The sequence below is a fragment of the Monodon monoceros genome, unplaced genomic scaffold (genome assembly GCF_005190385.1).
Source record: "Monodon monoceros isolate NGI ecotype Baffin Bay Population unplaced genomic scaffold, NGI_Narwhal_1 Super_Scaffold_9, whole genome shotgun sequence".
Lineage (NCBI taxonomy): Eukaryota > Metazoa > Chordata > Mammalia > Artiodactyla > Monodontidae > Monodon > Monodon monoceros.
This window is the reverse complement of record NW_021703786.1, coordinates 55,222,070-55,247,015: the sequence shown is the minus strand read 5'-3', so window position 1 is coordinate 55,247,015 and position 24,946 is coordinate 55,222,070. Positions and strand designations below refer to the sequence as shown.

Genomic DNA, 24,946 nt, shown 5'->3' with positions numbered 1-24,946 from the left:
GAAAGTTTAAAATTTTTCACTCTGAAAGCAATCATGAGAGCTAAAAATATTTTTTAAACTATCAACATTCCTTGAAGAAACTGAAAAAAGTGCATTTTTCTTACTGGATATCACAATATGACTGCTTACAAAGAGCTCAGAGGCCATCTCCAAGTTCTCTGTTTTATTTGGTTTACAAGACTTCACAAACAAATTTATTCCACCCCACATCTTCCCTCCCTCCTATTCTGAACCTCAATTTAGTGAGAATTCACCAACTGTAAATTTCAAAATCCAATGATAAGGCATACCTCCACACAGGTTTCTATTTCTGTGTACTGGTTCATAATAGGAAGGATGGTCTCCATACTACTGTATTCTACCAGATCAGATTTGTTCCCAACCAATATCAAAGGCAGCCTGAAATAAACAGGGCACATTGTAATAATAAGGAAGGCAAAAGACATTAGATTTATATTTTAATGTACATTGTAACCTAGTCTAACTAATAAGATTTACTTAATCTCCTCAATATGAACCCTCTATCTTAGTCAGCCCAAGCACCCTGGAAAGCATGTTCATAATCAGCAAATATTTACTGAGTTCCTATTATAAGCCAGGGACTGTTCTAAGCATTACAGACACAAGACAGAAAAGGTCCCTGCTCACTCTCATAGTGAAAATCAGAAAATGGACAATAAGCAAATAAACAAACAAGACACTTTCCAATTCTGTAAGTGCAATGAAGGAAATAAACAGGTATATGGGATAAAGTAATGGGAGGGGGCTAACTCTACATGGTAATCAGGGAAAATCTCTCTGACAAGGTGGCATTTGAGCCAAGGAGTGAAGGATGAAATGGAATCTGTTATGTGAAAATCCAAGAAAGAGCTGGCTGGGAAGAAGGGACAGCATGTGCAAAAGCCCCAAACTGAAAAAACATTCCCATGAGTCCAAAGAACAGAAAAATGCCAGAGTGGCTGAAGAGTACTGGTCCAAGGGGAAGAGGTATGAAATGGAGTTGGAGAGAGGAGCAAAGGCCAGACACAAAAGGAATTACAGCTGCAGTAAAGAGTGTGTGGTTTATTTTAAGTGTAAAAAGGGAAGCCACAGAAGGGTTATAAGTAGGTGAATGATATGATCCAAATGATATTTTAAAATGCAGTCATTTGTTATCTTTGAGAGATACATACTGAAATATTTACAGTACAATATGGTATCTGATTTGTTCAAAATGATCCCAAGGGGAGGGGTAATAAATGAAACAACACTGGCCATGAGTTGTTAATTACTGAAGCTGGATGACTGATACAGAGGGATTCGTTATACTATTCTCTCTACTTCTGTATATGTTTGATTTTTTTTCAATAATAAAAAAGTTTTTTTATGTGATATCTTGGATTAGGGCAATGAAGGTGAAGAGGAAATATTCAGATTTGAGATATATTTTAGAAGTAGAAGAAACAGGAGCAATGGGTAGATTAGATATGGAGATTGAAGGAAAACAGAAATCAAGAAAAGTAAACAGATTTTTTGTCTGGACAAAATGCGTAGAGCTTCTGAGACAGAAAAGACTTAGAAATCTGCGGAGGGGGCAGTGGGGAGTAGGCAGGGAATTAAGGATTTTGTTTTAAACAAATTAAATCTGACAGGCCTATCAGAAATCTGAATGGGGATTACCAAGGAGTACTAGCCCAGTGGAGAACAATTATTTGTACATCCCACAAGAGAGCTTAAAGGGAAAGCAAATCATCTTGCTGGAACTCCAGATTGCAAAAGAAATACTTGCAAGCATTTATTTAACCACCTAGTGTGGTTATTATGTGTAAAAGGACTGGCCCACTTCATAACCCAAATATAGATTGTTAATAGAGCCAGAAGGGTTTCCAAAAATGTGGTGCTTTACAACCAAACGTGGCTCAGAATAATTTATGGATCTTAAAAAAAAAATACACATGTCCAAGCCCTACTCCAAACCTACTGATTCTAAAACTCAAAGGGTGGAGCAAAGGCATCTATATTGTTTTAAAGTACTTCAGGCGACAGTGATGGGCACATCTGACTAAGGAGCACTGTGATAATGGTACAAGGAAGTCCTTAGTAAGAACATATGTGTAACAAATATAAACTTAAGGTATGAGGCCCACGAAAGAGGGTATTGGGAAAATGTGAAGTCCATACACTAAAGAAATAGATCACCTTGGAACAAATCAACCACAAGAGAAATAAATATGCTCACATGATTCAGGGAGGGGTAAAAGTATAGCCACCCCTGAGAAAGCACAATTAGAGATCTCCAAATACTGAAAGCCACTTTCAGATGGCAAACTAAAAGGGCCACAAGACTAGCCAGCTAGTTTCTAAAGAGCAGTTTAGGAAGCTGTCGTAGTAGAGCCCATTTTAAAAATTCAGTTGTTCAAACTAGTGCTTGATAGATCCTGGCAAAACTGACTCCTCTGAAGAGTCCCTCCTGGAAACAGTTCAAGTAATCAGCAAGAAAAACAAGTGTCAGGAGCATACAGGCATCGTTTCCTCCAAGGCAGTCCTGTCCAATACAACCTTCTGTGATGACAGAAATGATCTTTATTTGTACTGTCCATTCCTGTAACCTCTAGCCACAAGTGGCTATCAAGCACTTGAAATGTGGCTGTGTCCAAGAAACTGAATTTTTCGTTTTATTTCATTTTACTTAAATTGCCACAACTGACTAGAAGCTACTGCCTTGGACAGTATAGCTCTAGAGAGCTCCTTTCAGCTTTGTCAGTAAGTCACTACAAAGTGACTTTAAAACAATGCTAATGATAAAACAATGATAAAGAGAAGCCATCAGAGATGCAAGATGTAGCACATACAATGCCATCTCAGTCACAAAGTAAATACGTGAGAGGGTGAGTCACCATGTTCATCTGTTTAGAAACAGATCTTTAGAGTTTCAAGGCATGAAAATGCCCAACTAAAAAAGAAATCTAAAAAATGAAGTAAAGGGCCAGATGTGAATAATATATAGATATTAGCCTGGTTTTCCTAACATTTAAAAAGACTCAAAGCACAAGACAAGAATGCCCACTCTCCCCACTTTTTTTCAACAAAATATTGGAAGTACTTGCCAGAAAAATTAGGCAAGAAAAAGAAATAAAAGGCACCTAAAACTGTCACTATTTGCAGAGGACATGATTTTATATATAGAAAACCCTAAAGACTTCACCAAAAAACTGTTAGAACAGACAAATTCAGTAAAGTGGTGGGGTACAAAATCAATACACAAAATTTGGTTGCATTTCTATACACTAACAACAAACTATGAGAAAGAGAAATTAGGAAAACAATCCCATTTACAATTGCATCAAAAAGAATGAAATACCTAGGAATAAATTTAACCAAGGAGGTGAAAGACACTGAAAACTGTATGTTATTGATGAAAGAAACTGAAGAAGACACAAAGAAACAGAAAAATATTCTGTGCTCATGAACTGGAAGAATTAATATTGTGAAAATGTCCATATTACCCAAAGCAATATACAGATTCAATGCAATCCTTATCAAAATTCCAATGACATTTTTCACAGAAATACAGCAAATAATCCTATTGGATGAAACTACAAAAGACCCTGAATAGCCAAAGCAATTTTGAAAAAGAACAAAAAATCTGTAGGCACCATGTGCCCTGATTTCAAACTACATAACAAAGCTATAGTAATCAAAACAGTATGGTATTCACATTAAAACAAATACATAGATCAATGGAACCCAAACAATATGGTCAATTAATTTATGACAAAGGAGGCAGGAATATATAATAGGGAAAGGATGGTCTTTTCCACAAATGGTATTGGGAAAAGTGGACAGCCCCATGCAAAAGAATGAAACTAGACCACTATCTTACACCATACACAAAAACTAACTCAAAATGGATGTAAGACCATTTTGATCAAAGACCTGAATGTAAGACCTGAAACCATAAAACTTCAAGAAGAAAATACAGGCATAAGTTACTTGACATTGGTCTTGGTGATGAATTTGTGGATCTGGCAACAAGAGCAAAAATAAACAAGTGGGACTATATCAAACTAAAAATTTCTATTTCTACACAGCAAATGAAATCATCTACAAAATTAAAAGACAACCTACTGAATGGGGGAAAATTATTTGTAAATCATATATCAGATAAGAAGTTAATATCCAAATTATACAAAGAACTCATAAAACTCAACAGCAAAAAAACCCCCAAAAATCTGATTTAAAAATGGGCAGAGGATCTGAATACAGATTTTTCCCAAAAAATGTCATACAGATGGCCAAAAGGCACCTGAAAAGATGTTCAACATCACTAATCATCAGGGGAATGCAAATCAAAACTACAATGACATATCACCTCATACCTGGTAGAATGGCTATTATCAAAAAGATAAGAAATAAGAAGTGTTGGTGAGGATGTGGAGAAAACGGAACCCTCATATACCTCTGTGCACTGCTGGTAGGAATGTAAATTGGTGCAATCACTATGGAGGTTCCTCAAAAAATTAAAAATAGAACTACCACACAATCCATCAATTCCATTTCTGGGTATTTATCTAAAGAAAACAAAAACACTAATTTGAAAAGATATATGTACCCCCATGTTCATTTACAGCACTATTTACAATAGCCAAGATACGGAAACAACCTAGGTGTCCATCAATGGATAAATAGATAAAGAAGATGTGGTGAATATATATACAATGGAATATTATTCAGCAATAAAAAAGAATGGAATCTTGCCGTTTTCAACAACATGGATGGACCTTGAGGGAATTAGGCTAAGCACAGTTAAGTCAGACAGCGAAAAACAAATACCGTATGATTTCACTTATATGTGGAATCTAAAAAAAAACCAAAATCATAGATACAGAGAACAGAATGGTGCTTGCCAGAGAAGTGGGTGGGAGGTGGGAGTCGGTGAAACAGGTGAAGGGGGTCAAGAGGTACAAACTTTCAGTTATAAGATGAATAAGCCACAGGGATGTAAAGCTCAGCATGGTGACTATAGTCAATAATATTGTGGAGCATACTTGAAAGTAGCCAAGAGAGTAAATACTAAAAGTTAACTGTGGGAGCTTCCCTGGTGGCGCAGTGGTCGGGAGTCCGCCTGCCAATGCAGGGGACACAGGTTCGTGCCCCGGTCCGGGAGGATCCCACATGCCACGGAGTGGGTGGGCCCGTGAGCCATGGCCGCTGAGCCTGCGCATCCAGAGCCTGTGCTCCGCAACGGGAGAGGCCACAACAGTGAGAGGACCGCGTACCAAAAAAAAAAAAAAAAAAAAAAAAAAAAATTTAAAAGTTAACTGTGTATGATGACAGATAGTAACTAGATTTATTGTGGTGACCATTTCACAACGTATACAAATACTGAATCATGATGTTATACACCTGAAACCAACATAATTTTATGTCAATTATATCGCAATAAAAATTTTTTTGAAAAAGACTCAAATGCTTCACAAATAACATGTTCAATTAAACAATACCACAAGAATGTTTTGTTTCCATTTAAAGCTCAAAACATTTATACCTAGGACCACCAATCTGCTTAGAAGAAAACAGAATTTGCTTTTTCCCTATCATACATATATCTTCCAAAGAATTTCAAAGAAATCTCCCTGCATGAATTCCTAAATGAAGATCTCTATAAAGATTTTTAGAGAACTTATAAAGCACTTATACATGCATTATATTTCACTGGATTCTCAAAATAACCACATGTAGCCAAGAGAAGTATTACCCACTTACAGATGAGGAAACTAAGGCTCAATGAAGTTTTAGAGCTCATAAGAGGCCAAGCCAGATTTCCAAGGTCACTCATTTTCCTCCAAGTCCTGTGCTCTTACATATACCACATGGTGAGCAATCAATGACTTAGGGTATTGCCAATCCTCAAAAGGGCAACTCAAGAGAGAGGGCACATTATAGTACCAGAGCTCTATTTTCTGCTTTGCTCTCAAATATATGCGCTGCCTCGAATAATTCCTCCCAAAAAAGGTGTGAGTGTGTAAACAGACAGACCTATAAAGCACATATGGCAAACTGTTAACTAGTGGATCTAAGTGAATAGTTTACAGATGTTCATTGTACTATTTCTTGCAACTTTCCTCTAAGTTTGAAAATTTTCAATATACAAAGTTTGAGAGAAAAAAACTACCTGCTGTCTTTGTCTGTTCTTTCATTTATGAGAGGAATCCATCGACTGGTTACCTAAAATGAAAATTAACAAGAAGTAAGCCACGATGAGGATCTTCTTTGAAAAATACTCTACTTTGACCCCTAAAATTCTAAATTGAGGATCAATTATAAAAGTGCCCCCACTGAAATTTAACAAAATATAGTGAAAAAATGTCATACATTCATACCTTATCAATAGAATGCTTGTTGTTAACAGCATAAACTATGCAGATAACATTAGCCTACAAGAAAAATTAAATTGATGTCATTTTAAAATAACACAAAAGTAGCATTTAATTACCAACTAGCTAATATAGTTGGGCCAAAGAAAGAACAAAATTGGAAAACTAAAACACTCAGCATGCCTCTAAGAGGAAAAGGTTCCAAAGGATTTACAGCAAAAATACATTCTCAAAGTCAGCAGTAACAATAAAGAACTGAAAAAGTCCTCTTGGTAAGTGAGAGAATGAAATGGTAGATACAGAATCATCACTGTTTTCCCACAAGAAAACTTAGAACTATTTTTTTTTAACTTACCTGTGATATTTCTTGATGAAGCTGTTCATCACTCTGTTCTGCTTCTACAAATGACAAAGTCAAAAATTTCTTTTCATATTTTAAACACTTTCATAAAAACAAATGGCCAAGCTAAAACCCATATAACACCCATCTAACATCCCACAAAACATCCCTCACCCCTCATGTCATTTACATGGTGTAGTGTCAGACAAGTGGCAAAGACAAGGGCAAGCCAGAGAAAGCAGAGTTGAACTATGATAAGGAAGCTGGCTGGCACTGAGAGACAAGTCTACATGAAGATAACTCAGGCAAGGAAGAGCAAAAGGCATTGTGTGATAAATCTGGGCCGGCATCTGATCTAGAGTTGAGAAGGGACTGGGAAAAGAGATCAGAAACCCAAGTGAGAGTCAGAAGCCCAAAGAGTCTATACACACAGGGTCAAAAAGCCAGGTGAGAATCTGGGCAATATAAGCTTAAGATCTAGACAGCAGATAGAAGTAATCTTAACAAGGCCTCAGAAGCAAAACTGGAGCATGATAATGAGTCAAGAATTCCCTGGGGACTTCCCTGGTGGTCCACTGAGTAAGACTCAGCACTCCCAATGCAGGAGGCCCAGGTTCGATCCCTGGTTGGGGAACTAGATCCCGCATGCATGCCCCAACTAAGAGTTCACCTGCCGCAACTAAGAAGCCCTCATGCCTCAACTAAAAGATCCCAAGTGCCACAACTAAGATCCCAAGTGCCACAACTAAGACCCGGCGCAGCCAAAATAAATTAAAAAAAAAAAACATTCCCTCACTGGTCCATATCTCTGGCTAGAACGGATCTCAATGGGTGGATATGCCTATAATCCCACAGGTGCAGGGGATAGGTGCAATATATAGCTAGAATGGAGAAGTAAACAAATGAAGACCAAAGCAATTATTGACATATTAATTTAGATCACTTTACGTTAACTGTTTCCCCCCAAAATGCATGTTATTTCTGACATACAAACTAATATCACAAATGAATACATGGTATTTCAATTTATGCTAAAAAATTGGCCGTATTTTAAATATCTTCTCAAATGTTGAGTAATCAACGGGTTAAGGCCTCAAGTCTAATACTAAAGTGAATCTAAGTATGTGGCTACACATATTGAAAAAGAATAATTCTGTAAATAAAGCTAGTTATGAGACTGATTGTAGCAGAAAACATCCAACTCCCCTCAGCTTCTAGTACAGTGCTGTCCAACAGAAATATGATACAAGCCATACATAAAATTTTTAATTTTCTAGTAGTCACCTTAAACAAAGTAAAAAGGAACAGGTAAAATGACTTTTTAATTTAACCCAAAATAACAAAAATATTAAAATTTCAATATGTAATCAATAGAAAAATTATTAATGAGATATCGTACATTCCTTTTTTCATTTTCTAAATCCACTTATATTTTATACTTAGAGCACATTTCAATTTAGACCAGACACATTTTAAGTGTTCAACAGTCATATGTGTCAGACTGCAAAGTATTTCACTTTTGGAATATATGGAATACCGGCTCAGCAAAACGAAGTATTACTAATGTAGTTATACGCATTTTAAAAAATAGATTTCATTTTTTAGAGCAGTTTTAGGTTCACAACAAAACTGAGTGGAAGGTACAGAGATTTCCCATATACCTCCTGCCTTCATATATAGCTTCCCCCAGTATCAACATCTCTCATCAGAGTGGTACACCTGTTACAACTTCCCTTTCTTCCCAAAAGAAGTCCCAGAACAAAGTAAAATAATTTAATGACTAAAAAGTAAAGTAGTAGTGTGTAGAAAAACTTTATATTATTAAAAGCAATATAGATGTGCTTCCATTATCATATACTGTAAGCAAGATGATAACTGTTTTAGCTTTTTTTTTTTTTTTAAGGACAAAGTCTGACAAATTAAAAAACAAATTTAGAACTCAAAAATTTTTCAAATTAGAACCTTTCTACATCATCAGAGCATGCCTGAATGTCTGATAACAAAATTAACACAGAACTTCTCTCTGCAAACATGCAAATTCAAGGAGGGTATCATTTGTCTGGTCATTTGCCATCCCTCCTTCTTTTTCGTTATTACAGAACCCAACTTGGTAAATTAGGGACAGAGAACTGCTTTTCGTGGGGTGTGGGGTAACACAAAAATAGTAAATGATCATTTACTGCTAGAGAAAAGGAACACCCCTCTTAAAACGTTTTTTAAAGCTCATTTAAGTACCTTTTTAAGGACTATTAAATTAACTCTACAGCTTCACCTACAAGAAGACATTCACTACCTGAGTAATCTACAATGTGCGTTGGAACTCTCTCAGGGGTGACATCAGCTGGAATGGTGATTTCTTCTGCCCGGGGAGGAACCTTCATTTGCAAACAAATATAAAAAAGGAAAAACCTTTGAATATTATCAATCAAACTTGTTAACAGATTATGTAAATTTATCCATATATTAGCCCCTTTTGCCAATACTTATCTTTACAAGTATTTATTGTTCTTTTAAATGCTTATTTTTATGCTTTACCACAGATGCAAATATATATGAAAACTATATGATAAAACACTTTTTAAAAAAAAATGCACATTTATACCTATGTGGGCACAGGACATATTAAGGATACTTCAGCCCCTAAATTAATTTGGTGTTTAAAAATTAGATTTTTTAAATGTAGTTTTCGTTCTATTTTGTTGAAGGCTTAAGATACTCTGCAAATGAAGACTTATGTTAATCTAAAATAATCCTCAAATAAATTAATAAATTATCAAAATTCATTTCTTCTAGAAGATAACTGGCTACACAGGCCTTATGCTTAATGACCCTATTACTTAGAAAAACTCCTTATCCACGCCCCAAAGGACTATGCTAAAATGACAATTCTGGACTTCCTTGGTGGCGCAGTGGTTAAGAATCTGTCTGCCAATGCAGGGGACACGGGTTCAAGCCCTGGTTTGGGAAGATCCCACATGCCATGGAACAACTTAGCCTGTGCACCACAACTACTGAGCCTGAGCTCTAGAACCCGTTAGCCACATCTACTGAGCCTGCGTGCCACACTGCTGAAGCCTGCGTGCCTAGAGCCTGTGCTCCACAACAAGAGAAGCCACCACAATGAGAAACCCACGCATCACAACAAAGAGTAGCCCCCATTGGCCGCAACTAGAGAAAAGCCTGCGCGCAGCAACAAAGACCCAACACAGCCAAAAATACAAATAAATAAACTTATAAAAGAATTAAATAAAAAAATAAAATAAATAAAATAAAAAGACAATTTAAACTAAATTAAACTATCATAGAAAACTTTTAGGTATTATAACCTGAGTGATCCTAATTAACGTTACTGATTCCACACACCACATATGAAAATACACTCCATTTTACAAATTAAGCTATGATTTATTTAACTATCTTATTTAAGAGAAAAAAAAGCAAAAGAAACAATGAGTGGGACTTCCCTGGTGTCGCAGTGGTTAAGAATCCGCCTGCCAGTGCAGGGGACACAGGTTCGAGCCCTGATCTGGGAAGATCCCACATGCCGTGGAGCAACTAAGCCCGTGTGCCACAACTACTGAACCTATGCTCTAGAGCCCACGAGCCACAACTACTGAGCCCGAGTTCCACAACTACTGAAGCCTGCGTGCCTAGAGCCCATGCTCTGAAACAAGAGAAGCCACCCAATGAGAAGCCCGCGAACCGCAATGAAGAGTAGCCCCTGCTCACCACAACCAGAGAAAGCCCGCACACAGCAACAAAGACCCAAGGCAGCCAAAAATAAAAATAAATTAAAAAAAAAAAAAAGGAAACAATGAGTGGTCACATGGCAGTTGTAATTTTTGAAATAACTACCATGTAATACATCAAATTCCTCTCTAAACAGCAAAATTGAACAGATATTCCTAATTAAACAAGAGTAAAGAAATGATAAATGTAAACCGTGGCACTAATAATACCTACTGTGTGAAGAAAGAAAATAAAAAGAAATAATTTTCATCCCTTTTGCATTGATCCCATTCCTCATAACAATATCTTAACATTACATAAGGCCAACAGTTACAACAACATTACATTAGCCAACAGTCCCCCATACTGGAACTTCCAAAATGTAATAAATAAATACATTGCCAGCAATAACAAAACCACCTAACTTTTGGTGGCACTCTATTATTACTAAGCTTATCTCATTTGAGATCCATAACAATCCTTTGAGGTAGGCAAAGGTGGAATGAATTAGATTTTTTATTTGTAAAATGATGCAGGTGGATAATATTTGAGGTTTTCAAATATGTGTGTCAGAATTCTAGTGGTTCTAATGCCTCAAAGACCGGGGAGTGTCAGATGGAAGGCAAGCGGGGAGCCAGACCTTTTACCCTTACTTCAACTAAAGGAATACTCCATCTGTTCTATATTTTGGGCTTATGAAAAACATTAAGAGAGGATGATACAGCTTAGATATCTCTAACATCCCTTTCAGCTCCCATTTTACAGATGAGACAACTAAGGCACAGAAATGACAAACGTCCTAGCCAAGATCAAAAGTAAGAAACACAAAGGCCTTACTTAGTGAACTCAGAACTAGTTTGACTCTTTCTCCTACACTATATTTCAAAGATGTCTTGTAAAAACTACCACAAGCCTTTCTAAAAGTCATAACTATCAGAAAGAAACCACATGCAAAAATATATTCTATTTAACTCAATTTTGATAAAATTTAAAAAATTTTAAATATAGTTAAGAAATCAAAATGTTTACCTCTTCTGGGAATTCTTCACTGACCAGAGACATAATCAGTGATGTCTTCCCAACTCTAGCTGTGAAAAGAAAGAATTACTTTAATAAAGTATTTAGATTCTATATAACCTCAAATTTAGCAACCACACGGGGAAGTCTGTTATTTGTTACCTAAAATCAGAGGCATCCAAATTAGCATGTTTTAGTACAATACTTAAATTATATCTTTTTCTTCTGCTTAGTAAAGTTACACATATTCATTGTTTAAAACAAAAAATTACCAAAATATATAAAAGTAAAAATCTCCCATAGTATCCCCCATTGTTTAACATATGTAGTCTCCCAGATTTTCCTACACTTATATTTAACATAATAATAATTTACCACAGTAGAATCAGAGTATTTATACTATTTTGCAATCTTCCTTTATCACTTAATTATGTATTTGGACAGTATTCCACGTCAATATTTTTAAATCTCCTGCGACGGGGAAAGGGAAGGTTATTATTTAATAAATATAGCATTTTCGTTGAGGATGAAGAAAAACTTTTAGATGTAGAAAGTGGTGATGGTTATACAACACTGTGAACACATTTAATGCCCCTGAACTGTACACTTACAAAAGGTTAAAATGTTTAACATTGTCTTGTATAGTTTATCACAATTTTTAAAAACAGCAATAGTGCACTTTATATTAACATTTAAAAAGCTTCCTACATTATTTTTGATAGCTGTATAAGAATCCATTGTATGATGTCATAATTTATTAACGTAATTTCCTAACAATGAACAGTATTCAGATTTTCACTTTTATAGACAATGGTGCAATGAGTATTTTTACAGGATAAATTCCTAGAAGTAGAACTCAAGTTAGCATGCATGATCTTTTTTGTTTTAATAGACATTGTTAAATTAGCTCCAAAACAGAATAAACTAATTTACATCCTCACCAACAGAAGAGCAGAGTGTCTATTTCTTTATATCTTTACCTCATTTCTTTTTTAGGGTATCATATTTAAAGGGTTAGTAAGAGCAAAGATACTTTCCTGTTACAATTTCTAACCTAGAAATTTTTTTTAACGCACAAACTTAAATTCTTAATCTTCTTGCTAAAAATTGACTTTCATTCCCATCATTTTCTGATAATATAATTACTATTGCTAGATATTCAAATGCTTATCAACTAAATCCTCTTGTGATTCTAGAGGAAAACAGTCCACCTGTCTGTTAATCTCTGCCGTAATAGAAAATTATAGATTTCAAAAGTCAAGTCTAGGGTTTCCCTGGTGGCGCAGTGGTTGAGAGTCCGCCTGCCGATGCAGGAGACACGGGTTCGTGCCCCGGTCCAGGAAGATCCCACATGCTGCGGAGTGGCTGGGCCCGTGAGTCATGGCCACTGAGCCTGTGTGTCCGGAGCCTGTGCTCCGCAACGGGAGAGGCCACAACAGTGAGAGGCCCGCGTACCGCAAAAAAAAAAAAAAAAGTCAAGTCTAAATATAAAAGAACTGGAAAATGTTAAAGTTAAGGAAAGTCACATTCCTTTTCTAAATGACTAAAAGAAAGGGTGACTAAAAATACCAGTCAAGGGACTTCCCTGGTGGCGCAGTGGTTACGAATCCGCCTGCCAATGCAGGGGACATGGGTTTGAGCCCTGGTCCGGGAAGATCCCACATGCTGCGGAGCAACTAAGTCTGTGTGCCACAACTACTGAGCCTGTGCTCTAGAGCTCGCGAGCCACAACTACTGAGCCCACATGCCACAACTACTGAAGCCCACGCACCTAGAGCCCATACTCTGCAACAAGAGAAGCCACCGCAATGAGAAGCCCGCGCACTGCAACGAAGAGTAGCCCCCGATTGCCGCAACTAGAGAAAGCCTGAGCGCAGCAATGAAGACCCAACATAGCCAAAAAATAAATAAATAAAATAAATTTATTAAAAAAAAATACAAGTCAAGTCTCTGGCAAAATGATGACTGGCTAGAAAAGAGAGCACTGGTCAAAACAACTTAGAGGGTGTGCTGCAAACAAGTGGGTGCTGCAGATGGAGGGCAGATCAGATGGTTAACAGGTATCTTCTAGCTCTGACTTCTTCAATCTTTACAATTTACATGTGTAAGAAGGCTTGGGCCTTCTTCAAGTGGCTGACAATAACATAACATCTCCCTGAGTCACGGAATCAGGAGCCCATCATCACAGAACTGCTATAACCTAGTTATTGAAGGCAGCTTATCCAGCTCCCCACAAAAATTTTAGATGAAGAGCTAAGGGACCCAGCCACAGTGATTTTCTCATGGTCTCACTAAGAGAATAACCCATCTCCTGATAGCTAAGCAGTATTCTTTCTCTTTCTTATGCCAGACATTAACAATTATTGTTAACACAAGTTAGTAATACAGAAAAGGAATGGTGACCACAAAAGTCAGGAAGCACCCCATACACAAATACTGCGTAAGTTAATTAAAATATTCAGATTCGGGGCTTCCCTGGTGGCGCGGTGGTTGAGAGTCCGCCTGCTGATGCAGGGGACAGGGGTTCATGCCCCGGTCCGGGAGGATCCCACGTGCCGCGGAGCGGCTGGGCCCGTGAGCCATGGCCGCTGAGCCTGCGCGTCCGCAGCCTGTGCTCCGCAACAGGAGAGGCCACAGCAGTGAGAGGCCCGCGTACCGCAAAAAAAAAAAGAAAAAAAAAATTCAGATTCATTGGTGACTAATCCAGCAACTCTGGCTCAATTTTTTTTTAATTTATATTCAGAAAATTTCAGACTTACAGAAAAATTGCAAAAATAATTCAAAAGAGTCAGGTCTATCCTTCAATCAAATTCCCCACACGTTGAACAACACAGGTGTGAACTGTGCAGGTCCACTTTGACACAGATTTTGTTTTTTCAATTGCAAATACTACACAATCTGCAGATCTTTGATGTGGCATCACAGATACAGAGGAACACAGTAAACAGTGGGCCAGCTATAAGTTATACAGAGGTTTTCAACTGCACAGAAGGTCAGTACCCCTAACCCCTGCTTTGTTCAAAGGTCAAATGTAGTTATCTTAAAATGGGCCAAGCCACCGTCCTCTTATTCCAGATACTTAAAACAACAAACCTTTTAGAAGATCCAATGCCTGTACAATACCTGTGACCTTTGACCTTCTGGGCCTTTCTGGCCCTAGGAGAGATGTCTGTTTTTTCCCTGGTTATCTCCAAAATCCTACAACTATCACCAGCACAGATGTTCCCAGAAACTTTTCCATTTCTGAAGAACTCTCCTGGATATCTTATACAGCTGACCCTTGAACAATGAGGGGGTTAGGAGTGCTAACACACGCACAGTTGAAAATAGTGTTACTTATAGTCGGCCTTCTGTATCAGTGATTCATCTGTATCCTCATCCCTGGATTCAAGCAACTGCGGATTGTGTAGTACTGTAGTATCTACTATTGAAAAAGATCAGCAGATAAGTGGACCTGCAAAGTTCCAACCCATGTTGTTCAAAGGTCAACTGTACCTGTCTACAATGTTATCCTTGATCTACTAAGTCCGGAATGGGAAAAAATGAATCAGATACTCAATAATCAGATACTCAGTCGGATACTCAATAACTCAGATGCTCCTTGGTAACTAAAACAAGTCCCATCGTTGGTCCTTGAGAAATGTGCCTACCTTAATACCCTGATTCTTCTTCTGATACCCTGATAATCCCCTTTTTAGAATTACCTTTTAAAAATTTTATTTGTATCCTACCACTCAAAGGCCCTCATCAGTTTCAGAAGAAACCTACCTACCTTTGAATCCTTAACTCAAAATGTTAAACAAAATCTTCAAAATTAAATCAATCAACAATATCAAAAAGCCTATCAGTTTCCAAGACAGCAAAGGACTTGTTTCTCCTTAATCACCATCACTCAGGATCCCTTAGCAAAATGCAGGTCTTCAACAGGTGTTCTGTGTTACCTTTAAAGTTCCCCCTCACCGTAATCTTTAAAATGCATCCATTCTTCCTCATCTCTCTTCTTAAAACTCATTACGACAACCCTTTTCTTGGTCATAGTCCCTTTTCTGCTTTTCTCATGGACCCTCTGTACCCCCAGTGATATTTTCAGAAGAGAAAACCAACATTCTGAGGAAATTTAGATTTCTCCGCAGCTCAGCTCCTCAGGGCAGTTCTGGCTACCTGCAGCAACTCCTGCCAAAGCACAGACCTGTCACCATGTCCATTCCAACAGGGCAGGCCTCAGAGACAGGAAAGGAAATGGCTTGGAGACGAGGCACCGTAAAGACGGCAACAATTAAAGAGCTTTACTTATGCTTGATCATACAGACTTACAAGACAGCAATACCAAAGAGCGGGGATAATTAACTTATTTGTATGATACTACCTTTCAAAGTGTGACATTTCTACTCATTCGTATCCTGCCTCATTTGTTAAAGAATCTGAGGCAATTTAGCACTCACTACAATAAAACAATCCCATGTAGTTTCTGAAGTAATTGTATAATAAAAGGCCTTTTAAAAAATCAAAGAACATGAATCTCTCCCACATAAAAATCCAAGAGTGATTTCCTTTTTTAAAGCACGTTCAAAATTAGAGCAAGAGAGAGCGATTACAGTGATTTTGGGAAAAAATGAATGAGCATGTTTTCATTAGTACCATTTTGGGTTTCCTTTTGGAAGAGCAGTGAAATGACAGCTGGTTTAACTAATAAAGGATTATACAGATGTGATTTAGTTTCAAAATGCTTTGGTGAGGAACTTCCCTGGTGGCTCAGTGGTTAAGAATCCACCTGCCAATGCAGGGGGCACGGGTTCGAGCCCCTGGTCCAGGAAGATCCCACATGCCGTGGAGCAACTAAGCCCATGCGCCACAACTACTGAGCCTGCGCTCTAGAGCTCGTGAGCCACAACTACTGAGCCTGCGTGCTGCAACTACTGAAGCCCACGCACCCACAGCCCATGCTCCGCAACAAGAGAAGCCACCGCAATAAGAAGCCCGCGCACTGCAACAAAGAATAGCCCCCTGCTCACCGCAACTAGAGAAAGCCCACGCGCAGCAAGGAAGACCCAACAGATCCAAAAATAAAAAAATAAAAAATAAATAAAAACATTTAACCAAAAAAAAAAAAAAATGCTTTGGTGAATCCAAAATAGGGCTTTTTTGCTTCTCTTAAGACCTACCCACCTAACCTTGAGTGAGACTATCAAAGAAATAATGAAGCAGCAAGTTTAAAATTAAAGTTAAAATAGGCCACTTTCAAGCTAATTTTAATTGAGAAAATAAATGAATGTCTTGAAGGAAAAAATTTTAGAATATTAAAATTTTAAGACTCTTTAAATAAGCCTATAATCAAAAAGGTTCCTTATGGGAATCCCCTAGCAGTCCAGTGGTTAGGACTCCACGCTTTCACTGCCTAGGGCCCAGGTTCGATCCCTGGTCAGGGAGCTAAGATCCTGAAACCCGCGCAGCACAGCCAAAAAAAAAATCCCTTATGACAATGGCAGATGAGTATAAACATTGCATATTTTTAACTACTCCAGAAAATAGAAATTATTTCCATAAGGAACAATATGCCAAGCTCTTCTCTAATTATTGTACCAATTAAATTTTATATTTAATATAATATATACTACAAATATTTTATATAGTACAATTTTATGATAAATATAATTAAATATAATTATATATAATATAAACATTTTAATATAAATATTAATATGGAGGACAAAAAAATTATCCTTTGTTAGCCAGACATCTGATGGTCTCTATTTCCTCTATTTTGCCTGAGAAATATTAAAGTGATCTATAAAAATTAAAAGCATGGCCACAATTATCCCCAAGGACAGAAGGCCTTCTGATTCAGTTCAACACAACATGCTACAGTTCTGTCTGAAACCCCATGCTTCTAAGTAGGTCATCCATGGGAAGCATAATTCATCACTATAGAACAAATTATCTAGATTTATCCCGGCTAAAAATTTGTCTTTTCATCACATCTTTTGAACATCTACTTCTAAATGACAGCAAATTCTTAATATTCATGAAGTGGAAGTAATATTCCCTGGTTCCAATTGCCATCCTAACAGCCATATTGACTATTTTTCTTGATAACAAACACCCTATGCTTCAAGTAGCAAAGGGATCTACCTACTCCTCATTTTTATCTGCTTCTTTATTAAGAAGCCTTGCTGGCTCTTCTTAATTTATTGTAATTAGAATACACAGGGAGGAGGAGAGTAGCTATGAAGTTGTATTTTTAACTGGAAAATTTTAGCATTTGGGGAAATAGCTGAGCATTGTTCCAAAGGAAAATTTCATCAACCATATGCAGACAACGTGGGCTGCAGAAGGACAAATGCTATGGTCTATCCCTCTCCTTCAAACTACGTCAACACTAGTGCCCAACTGGTGCCGGCAGAGCAGAAGAGACAGCAGAGAACAGGTCTCAGTACATATGTAAGGATGATGTAGAAGAGACTCTCTATATGAATAGAATAGGCTATGTAGAATGGACTTTCTACGGCCAATCACCCAGGTACTATCACCCAGGTGATAGTAGGTACCATACTGCGTTGTGTTATCACCAGACACAGTATAATTGAAACTGGAGCAGTTTAATCTTCAAATATCATTCTAACAAAGACCAGAATGGAGAGCAATATGGCTTTAAAAAGATCATAGAAAGTTTTTCTCCAAAATAAATGCTAGCTTATTCCTGAAGTGTCTTTGACTCTTATACCTAAAGAATCTTTCTCTAACTCCTTTAAACCTCCAAGATGGCCTCTGGTGGTTCAAGGAGAAGCTGACCTCTTTTGGCAAGGACTATAATTCCTGGCAGCCAAGACATGAACTAGACATGGCATTGCCATTATAAGTCACTGGTCTACTTCATTGCCAGAACACAGGAATCTCCCCAACAAAATAAAGGTAAGAACATGGACAAGAGACTGGATGAATGCTGCCCCTTCAAATCCTAACAATAACCACATCAGACCAGATTTTAAGAAAGGAGAATGATCACATTTTTATGACTAAGAGGAGTGGTTTGGAAAACAAGGAAAGTCTAAATAAACTAAATAAACTAAACTAGCTTGAACTCGTTCATTCTTTCAACAACTATTTGAGTGCCTACTTTGTGCCTGGCCTACTCTAGGCCTGGGGAAATGGCAATAAACAAGACCAATCCCCTACAAAGCTTAGCTTCTAGCCCAAGTAACAACAGAAAAAAGTGAACAAATATGCAGGGAAGTAGGGATAATGCCTGGGTCAGGGCCCTCTTATAGAGAAAGCAAAGTAAAGGAGAGAGTAGTACAAGAACAAAGCAAGGGCCAGATTGTGAAGGACTCTGCAGGACTGCATTAAAAAGTTTAATGGCCTTGGGACTTCCCTGGTGGTTCAGGGGTTAAGACTCTGCACCTCCAGTGCCGGGGGCATGGGTTCGATCCCTGGTTGGGGAACTAAGATCCCGCACGCCTCACTATGCAGCCAAAAGTTAAAAAAAAAAAAATTGAATGGTCTTTAAGTGAAAGTAGAAATATCAGAGAATTAAATGGGTAACACGATCTGGGATACTTTTTAAAGATGACTCTGTCTGCTACATGGAGAACGGACGAAATTAGAAGCAGGGATACCAGTTAAGGAGATATTACAAAAGCCTAGGCCAGAGCCAACCAAAGTGTGAGCTAGTTTGGCAGAAGTTTCGATGATAAACCAAGCAGTTAGACAAACTGCGTAAGAGATACCGGACTCATTTAAAAAGAGGATAACAGTTCCACTTTCTTAATTAATTTGACCAGAAGACAAATATATCTCAATTTAATTTAAAAACAAGACTTCACTAAAACTAAGACTATCTTGTGTACTTTTTTTTTTTTTTTTTTTGCAGTACGCGGGCCTGTGCCACCAGGGAAGCCCCTATCTTGTGTACTTTTAATGCAGCTACAGGATTTAGATAAAAGGTTAATAAGGCTCATTCCTCATATTATAACAAGGACATCTGTTAAGCATACTAATGCAAATCTAGTTAAATGCAAATTCTGGCCAATGAAATTGACCATGGAAAGTTATAACCTGAAGAACTAAGTTTCATGTGGTTGAATTTTTTTAAATTTTTAATTTTGTTTAAAGAATGGTAATTAACTTTTAATTTGGCCTGAATAGCATTCAATATGTTCAATAATTAAGGTAAGGTGAAGAAGATACTTAAAATACTTTGGCTTTCTCTGCAAATAAACACCTTAAAATTTATAGACAGCCTAACTTTTCTGATCTAAGCAGTCAACAGACATTCAGCAACCAGTTAGCATTAAAGCCTGGCTGGCTCAGAATCCAAACTCTGGATGGGTCAAGAAAAGATCCATTTCACCTCCAGAGTACAGTATAGGTTAAGCCAACAGAATGTTGAAACTGCTCACAACTGTTTGGGAGCCTCAGTGAATGAAGCTGCTGCTGTGTGGTTCAGGGACGGACACTAACAGCAATAAAATGTACTGAAGTGATTGAGAAAGAACAGGCTTTACAACAACTCCAGAGACGATGCTCCTTTTTCTTTTCGTTTCCTATTTCCCTTAGTTAACCATCTTAAAACTACAAATGAATTATTATGACTTCTTCCTTAAAAAGTGGTTTTCCTGGGCTTCCCTGGTGGCACTGTGGTTAAGAATCTGCCTGCCAATGCAAGGTAAACGGGTTCGAGCCCTGGTCTGGGAAGATCCCACATGCTGCGGAGCAACTAAGCCCGTGTGCCACAACTACTGAGCCTGCGCTCTAGAGCCCGTGAGCCACAACTGCTGAACCCACGTGCCACAACTACTGAAGCCCACGTGCCTAGAGCCCATGCTCCACAACAAGAGAAGCCACCGCAATGAGAAGCCCGCGCACCGCAAGGAAGAGTAGCCCCTGCTCACAGCAACTAGAGAATGCCCACGCGCAGCAACGAAGACGCAATGCAGCCAAAACTAAATAAATAAAATTTTAAAAAGTGGTTTTCCTGATAAATCTGTGTATCAGACCAGTATCAAAATAGTTTGGGTCACACTTATTGTTTACCTGGCATTTAAAGTACTACAGCTAGGCTAAGTAGCTGTCAGATGCTTACATTAAATCTCAAAAAGTAATGCTTCAGTCATTTCCCCCCAGCATACAACCCTTTACTATAACTAATTAAAATTATATATTCCAAGTAAGTGTAGCTCTTTCTCATATATTTTTAAAATTTATTTTATTAATTTATTTATTTTTGGCTGCGTTGTGTCTTCGCTGCTGCGCACGGGCTTTTCTCCAGTTGCGGTGAGTGGGGGCTACTCTTTGTTGAGGTGTGCAGGCTTCTCATTGCAGTGGCTTCTCTTGTTGCGGAGCATGGGCTCTAGGCACACAGGCTTCAGTGGTTGTGGCTCGCGAGCTCTAGAGCACAGGCTCAGTAGTTGCGGCACACGGGCTCAACTGCTCCGCGGCACGTGGGATATTCCCGGACCAGGGCTCGAACCGTGTCCCCTGCATTGGCAGGCAGATTCCCAACCACTGCGCCACCAGAGGAGCCCATTTCTCATACTTTAAAATGTGGAAAAAAAATCACGTATATAAACTTGGCCTAAAGTTTTCGGTACCATCCTCTTTAAGAAAAATGTCTTCCTCAAAAACGAAGGCTTTCTCTTGTGTCAAGTTTCTCCTTATCTAAAAACTCTCACATATACACTCTAACCAATTCTATTATTTGCTTTCAATTCATCAGAATATGGCTCGTAATTTTTCTAACAAATTTTTAAGTCTTTTATGTATTTCAAAATAAGTAATACTGTTAACCTTTTAGCTTAAATGTCCTAAGGCTGACAATATATCTCACATATGTATAGCACTTCAATTCAGATGTTTTACAGACTACTGATTATATGTAATTGCTCCCTATATTCAAAACTAAAACCAAAACAAAGAATTTTTGTTTTAAAAAATTTTTTTTATCCATCAGTTTTTTAAGTGGGACATCTACTCACTTTCCCTACCTTGCTCCAAATGCATCAACAAGAATCATATTCCTGAACTTTGTCAAGAAGTCCATGCAAAACACAGGTTGATACATGTGTTGTTATAAATTAAAACTAAAATTCACAACTGCAAACCAAAAAGTAAACTGTGTCTGGCTAAGCTTACTTCTAAATTCTGATTCTAAAGGAAGATTTCTACAATAGCAGGTGAACAGAGGTTTCCATGAACAGCAAAGAACACTACAGAAGAGGGTAAAAATGTGTTCACTTCCTTCGTTGGGAGTGCATCACAGTGACCTGGAGGGGCTACTCTAGAATGAAACGGGGTCTAGAATAGAAAGGTTCAAAACAGCAAAGTCAGGTCATTAACTAATGTACTTTTAAAACAAACGGTCCAGTCCTCCCCAGCCCACTTTCTTATTTTAGTCCTACCAATTGAGTCATGTAACTTGAACAATATCAAGAAGTCCCTGCTGTTCTGTCCCCAAGTCAGTGAACAGAAGACATGTCTCCCTTATTACATCTTCAAAAAGTGAAATCTAAGAATCTCTGCGGGGGAGGGGGGGTCTCACGTGTGCCCGTCATTTTTAAATTAATTACCAAGTAGTTATGAAATAATGTTTTAAAAGATGGGGGAAACTAAGCTTTAGGATAACAATAATTCTCTCAACTTAAGGACCCTCCCCATTTAAGTATTCATTCATTGAGCACTTGTATAACTTGACGTTGAGAGTAAATTTTTGAGGAAACATCGAGTGTACCTAGAGTTATTCCAATGCAAAGAGCAAATACCGCTTAAAATGCTCCGTGCCTTACAGTCAATGCCTAGAGCGAGGGAACACCGCGAGCGCAAAAACATGCAGACACCTGACCTTGCCCACAAGTCGAACAGTTCTGCACCCCTCCCCCTAGCTTCCCCGGGAGCCAGTTCACGCCATCCCAATTGGTCAGTCTGCCTGTTCCAGCACCTGCCTGGCAGAGACAAGGGAATCTCCACGGAAGACGAAAAGGTCTGAGAGGAGGCGGCCTCGGAAACGCGAAGGCCCGGGAGGAGAGCATTCCAAGAGAAAAAGGAGAGGACCTTCGGAGGGATGAGGCCGGGCGGTCAGAGGCTAATGGCGACACGGCTTGAGGGTGATGACGGAGGGACAGAGGACGGGAGGGCTCAGGAGGGCCCAGGTGAGGTGAGAGATCGAGGGCCGCCTGCGGGCAGCCGAAAGGGAAGAGCGGAGGGACTGGGAGGCCTGGGGGCGCGGAGGTAGGGCAGTGGGGCGGCAGGGGCTGCGGTGGCCGCGGCCAGTCCCGGCCAGCCCGGGCGCGCGGACTCACGTTCTCCCACCAGAAGGATCCGCACGTCTTTCTTCATGTCTGCGGCTCGCAGGGGCCGGCCTCGGCCCGCACGCATGGAGCGGACTCCTCTCGCCCGGAGAGCCCAGCCCGCGGCGCCGCTCTCCCCACGCTGCCGGCGCCGCCTGCCAGCCTCTCCCGCCGCCCCGCCCGAACCTCGGCCTCCCGGGCCCGCCGCACCACCTCCTCAGCAGCTACCCTGCTCAGGAGCCGGGACAGCGCCTGCTCCGCCTGCTCCGCCTCCTCCGGCTCCGCGAGTCGCGGCGGCGGCGGGGCGACGGGGCGCCGCGAGGGACAAGCGCTTTCGGAACGCGAACGCTCTCTGTCCCGGACCTACGCCCCCGCCGTCAGGTTCGCCGCAGAGCATCGAGCGGGAGTCTCGCCCGCTCTCCTCCGGGAACAGCGGCCAGGGATACGCTTTGGGCCGGGATTTGAGTGGCAGGGTCGCTAGTCTGACCCCATTTCTTTTACGAAATAGCGGCAGGAGAAGTTTTTCGTCCCAGGTCGTATAGCTAGACCTTGGCAGTGTGACTCAGGGCAAGAATATTCTTACCTGACTATAAACTCCAGAAGAGCAGCGACCTGTCCACCTGGTTTTCAGAAGTATTCCCCACCTTATTGGACAAAGCCCTTAGAAAGCGCTTGATTGAGTAAAGGATGACTACCTCCCAGAATCGAGTCCTTTCCACTACCAAAGCCCACCACCCTATCTGCTTTTTATCTGTGATGCTTATAAAATACGATTCTAAATAATGAGATTAGTTTCTACACTATCTGTGTAAACAGATTCATTTCTTTGTAACCAAACCAAGTGATTTTCCTCTCTCTGTGTGGTTTACTTTAGGCAGGGTCTTCTGGTACATCTCTTTACATAGGTTTGCCCAGCGCAGTGCCGGACACATAGGTGGCACTGAATAATAACCTTGTACTAATTTTTCTAACATTGTCTTAATTTCCTCCTGACTCTCTCCATCCGGAGGAATTTGTTGCTATATCTCTCTATATATGCTTATATGTTTGAACAGTGCTTGGCAGACAGTGGGAGATAGATGGACAGATGGTTGGAGAGAGAGAGAGAATAAAGGAGGAAACGCTATCTGTGCATAATGTGCCTTTTTTCTATCTTAAGTATTACAAAATGAATTTTTTGTAAGGGAATAAAAGGCACGTGTGTATAATACCAATCCCCTGTTCTCCTAGGAGAAGCCTTGTGGTCTGGCGCAGCATTTAACAGCTGCTGACAAACTGCATTAGTTTGAATCCAGAGCCCATCACCCGATAGTTATGTGATCCTGAGTAAGTTCTTTTACTTCTCCAAGCCCGCCCCTTCTTCTGTAACATGGCAATAATGATAATAATACCTACCTTCTTAGGTGGTTGTGAAGAATATATAATACATGTCAAGCATTTGTCAGATGCACAGCACTTGCTCTACTGATCTCAGCTGTCATTACTGTTGTAGAGCTCACTGAAAAGTTGAAATCCACAGGTTTTGAAGCAAATTCATTGTTATGTTTATAACAGTATCTCACCATCTAAACTATATGATACCTGTGAGGAGTATAAGGGTGGAAGCCCTTCCAAAAAACACTCTCTCTGTGATATAAGGAGGAAGACAGGAAAGACACACTCCCTGCTCACTGGGAGATAATGAAGTCATATTCCAGGATGGAGGCAAATAAGATGAACTTCAGAAGGCTTGATGGCCTGATCTTTCAGCGGAAAGTATTCCTCAGAATTTTAGTATTACAAAATGTTTGCGTTGGAAAGACCCTTATAGAGCACCTATTCTAATCCCATTATTCTATAGGTAAGACAAGCAACGTCCAGAGAGATACCATAACTTGCCAAAAGGCATGACAGCTGAGAATGAGCCTGGGCTCTGCCATCCTGAGCATATGATGCTAGGCAAGTCACATGACCTCTCTGTGCCTCAGTTTCCTCTCAACCAAAGACTATCATCTTTTCCCAGCCTTCTACCTCACAGAGTAGTTTGGAGGATCCCATGAAACAATGTCTGTGAAAAAGGCTTTTTCTTTAAAAAAATAAATTGCACAAATATCAGCTCACAAAGGACGAAGACCCTTTACAGAGGAGCAAGTTCTCTAGGGCACAGCTCCCTCCGAGCAAGACTTTGTAGAGAATCTTGACCCTGGGAGCCCTGCATCAGCGTCGCCAGTGGATGCCGGTGTTAA

General features: G+C 39.4%; 1 protein-coding gene across 9 annotated transcripts in view; it reads right to left on the bottom strand.

The window, feature by feature from the left end:
* The window catches only part of RHOT1 (ras homolog family member T1), a 60,349-nt gene extending 37,382 nt beyond the window's left edge, over positions 1 to 22,967 (bottom strand). For 7 of the 9 annotated variants that reach the window (XR_003791944.1, XR_003791945.1, XM_029211789.1 and 4 more), the window contains exons 1-7: positions 22,734 to 22,967; positions 11,455 to 11,513; positions 8,990 to 9,071; positions 6,712 to 6,755; positions 6,363 to 6,416; positions 6,155 to 6,207; positions 291 to 399 (exon numbers count right to left, since the gene is read on the bottom strand). Coding sequence is in view for 7 of the 9 variants with exons in the window: in XM_029211789.1 (XP_029067622.1) it covers positions 291 to 399; positions 6,155 to 6,207; positions 6,363 to 6,416; positions 6,712 to 6,755; positions 8,990 to 9,071; positions 11,455 to 11,513; positions 22,734 to 22,809 (477 nt within the window). In the remaining 2 variants the exon portion in view is untranslated. The remainder of the gene's footprint in view (positions 1 to 290; positions 400 to 6,154; positions 6,208 to 6,362; positions 6,417 to 6,711; positions 6,756 to 8,989; positions 9,072 to 11,454; positions 11,514 to 22,733) is intronic. The other 2 variants (XM_029211787.1, XM_029211784.1) reach the window with 2 other exon arrangements.
* Between the last annotated feature and the right edge of the window lie 1,979 nt (positions 22,968 to 24,946).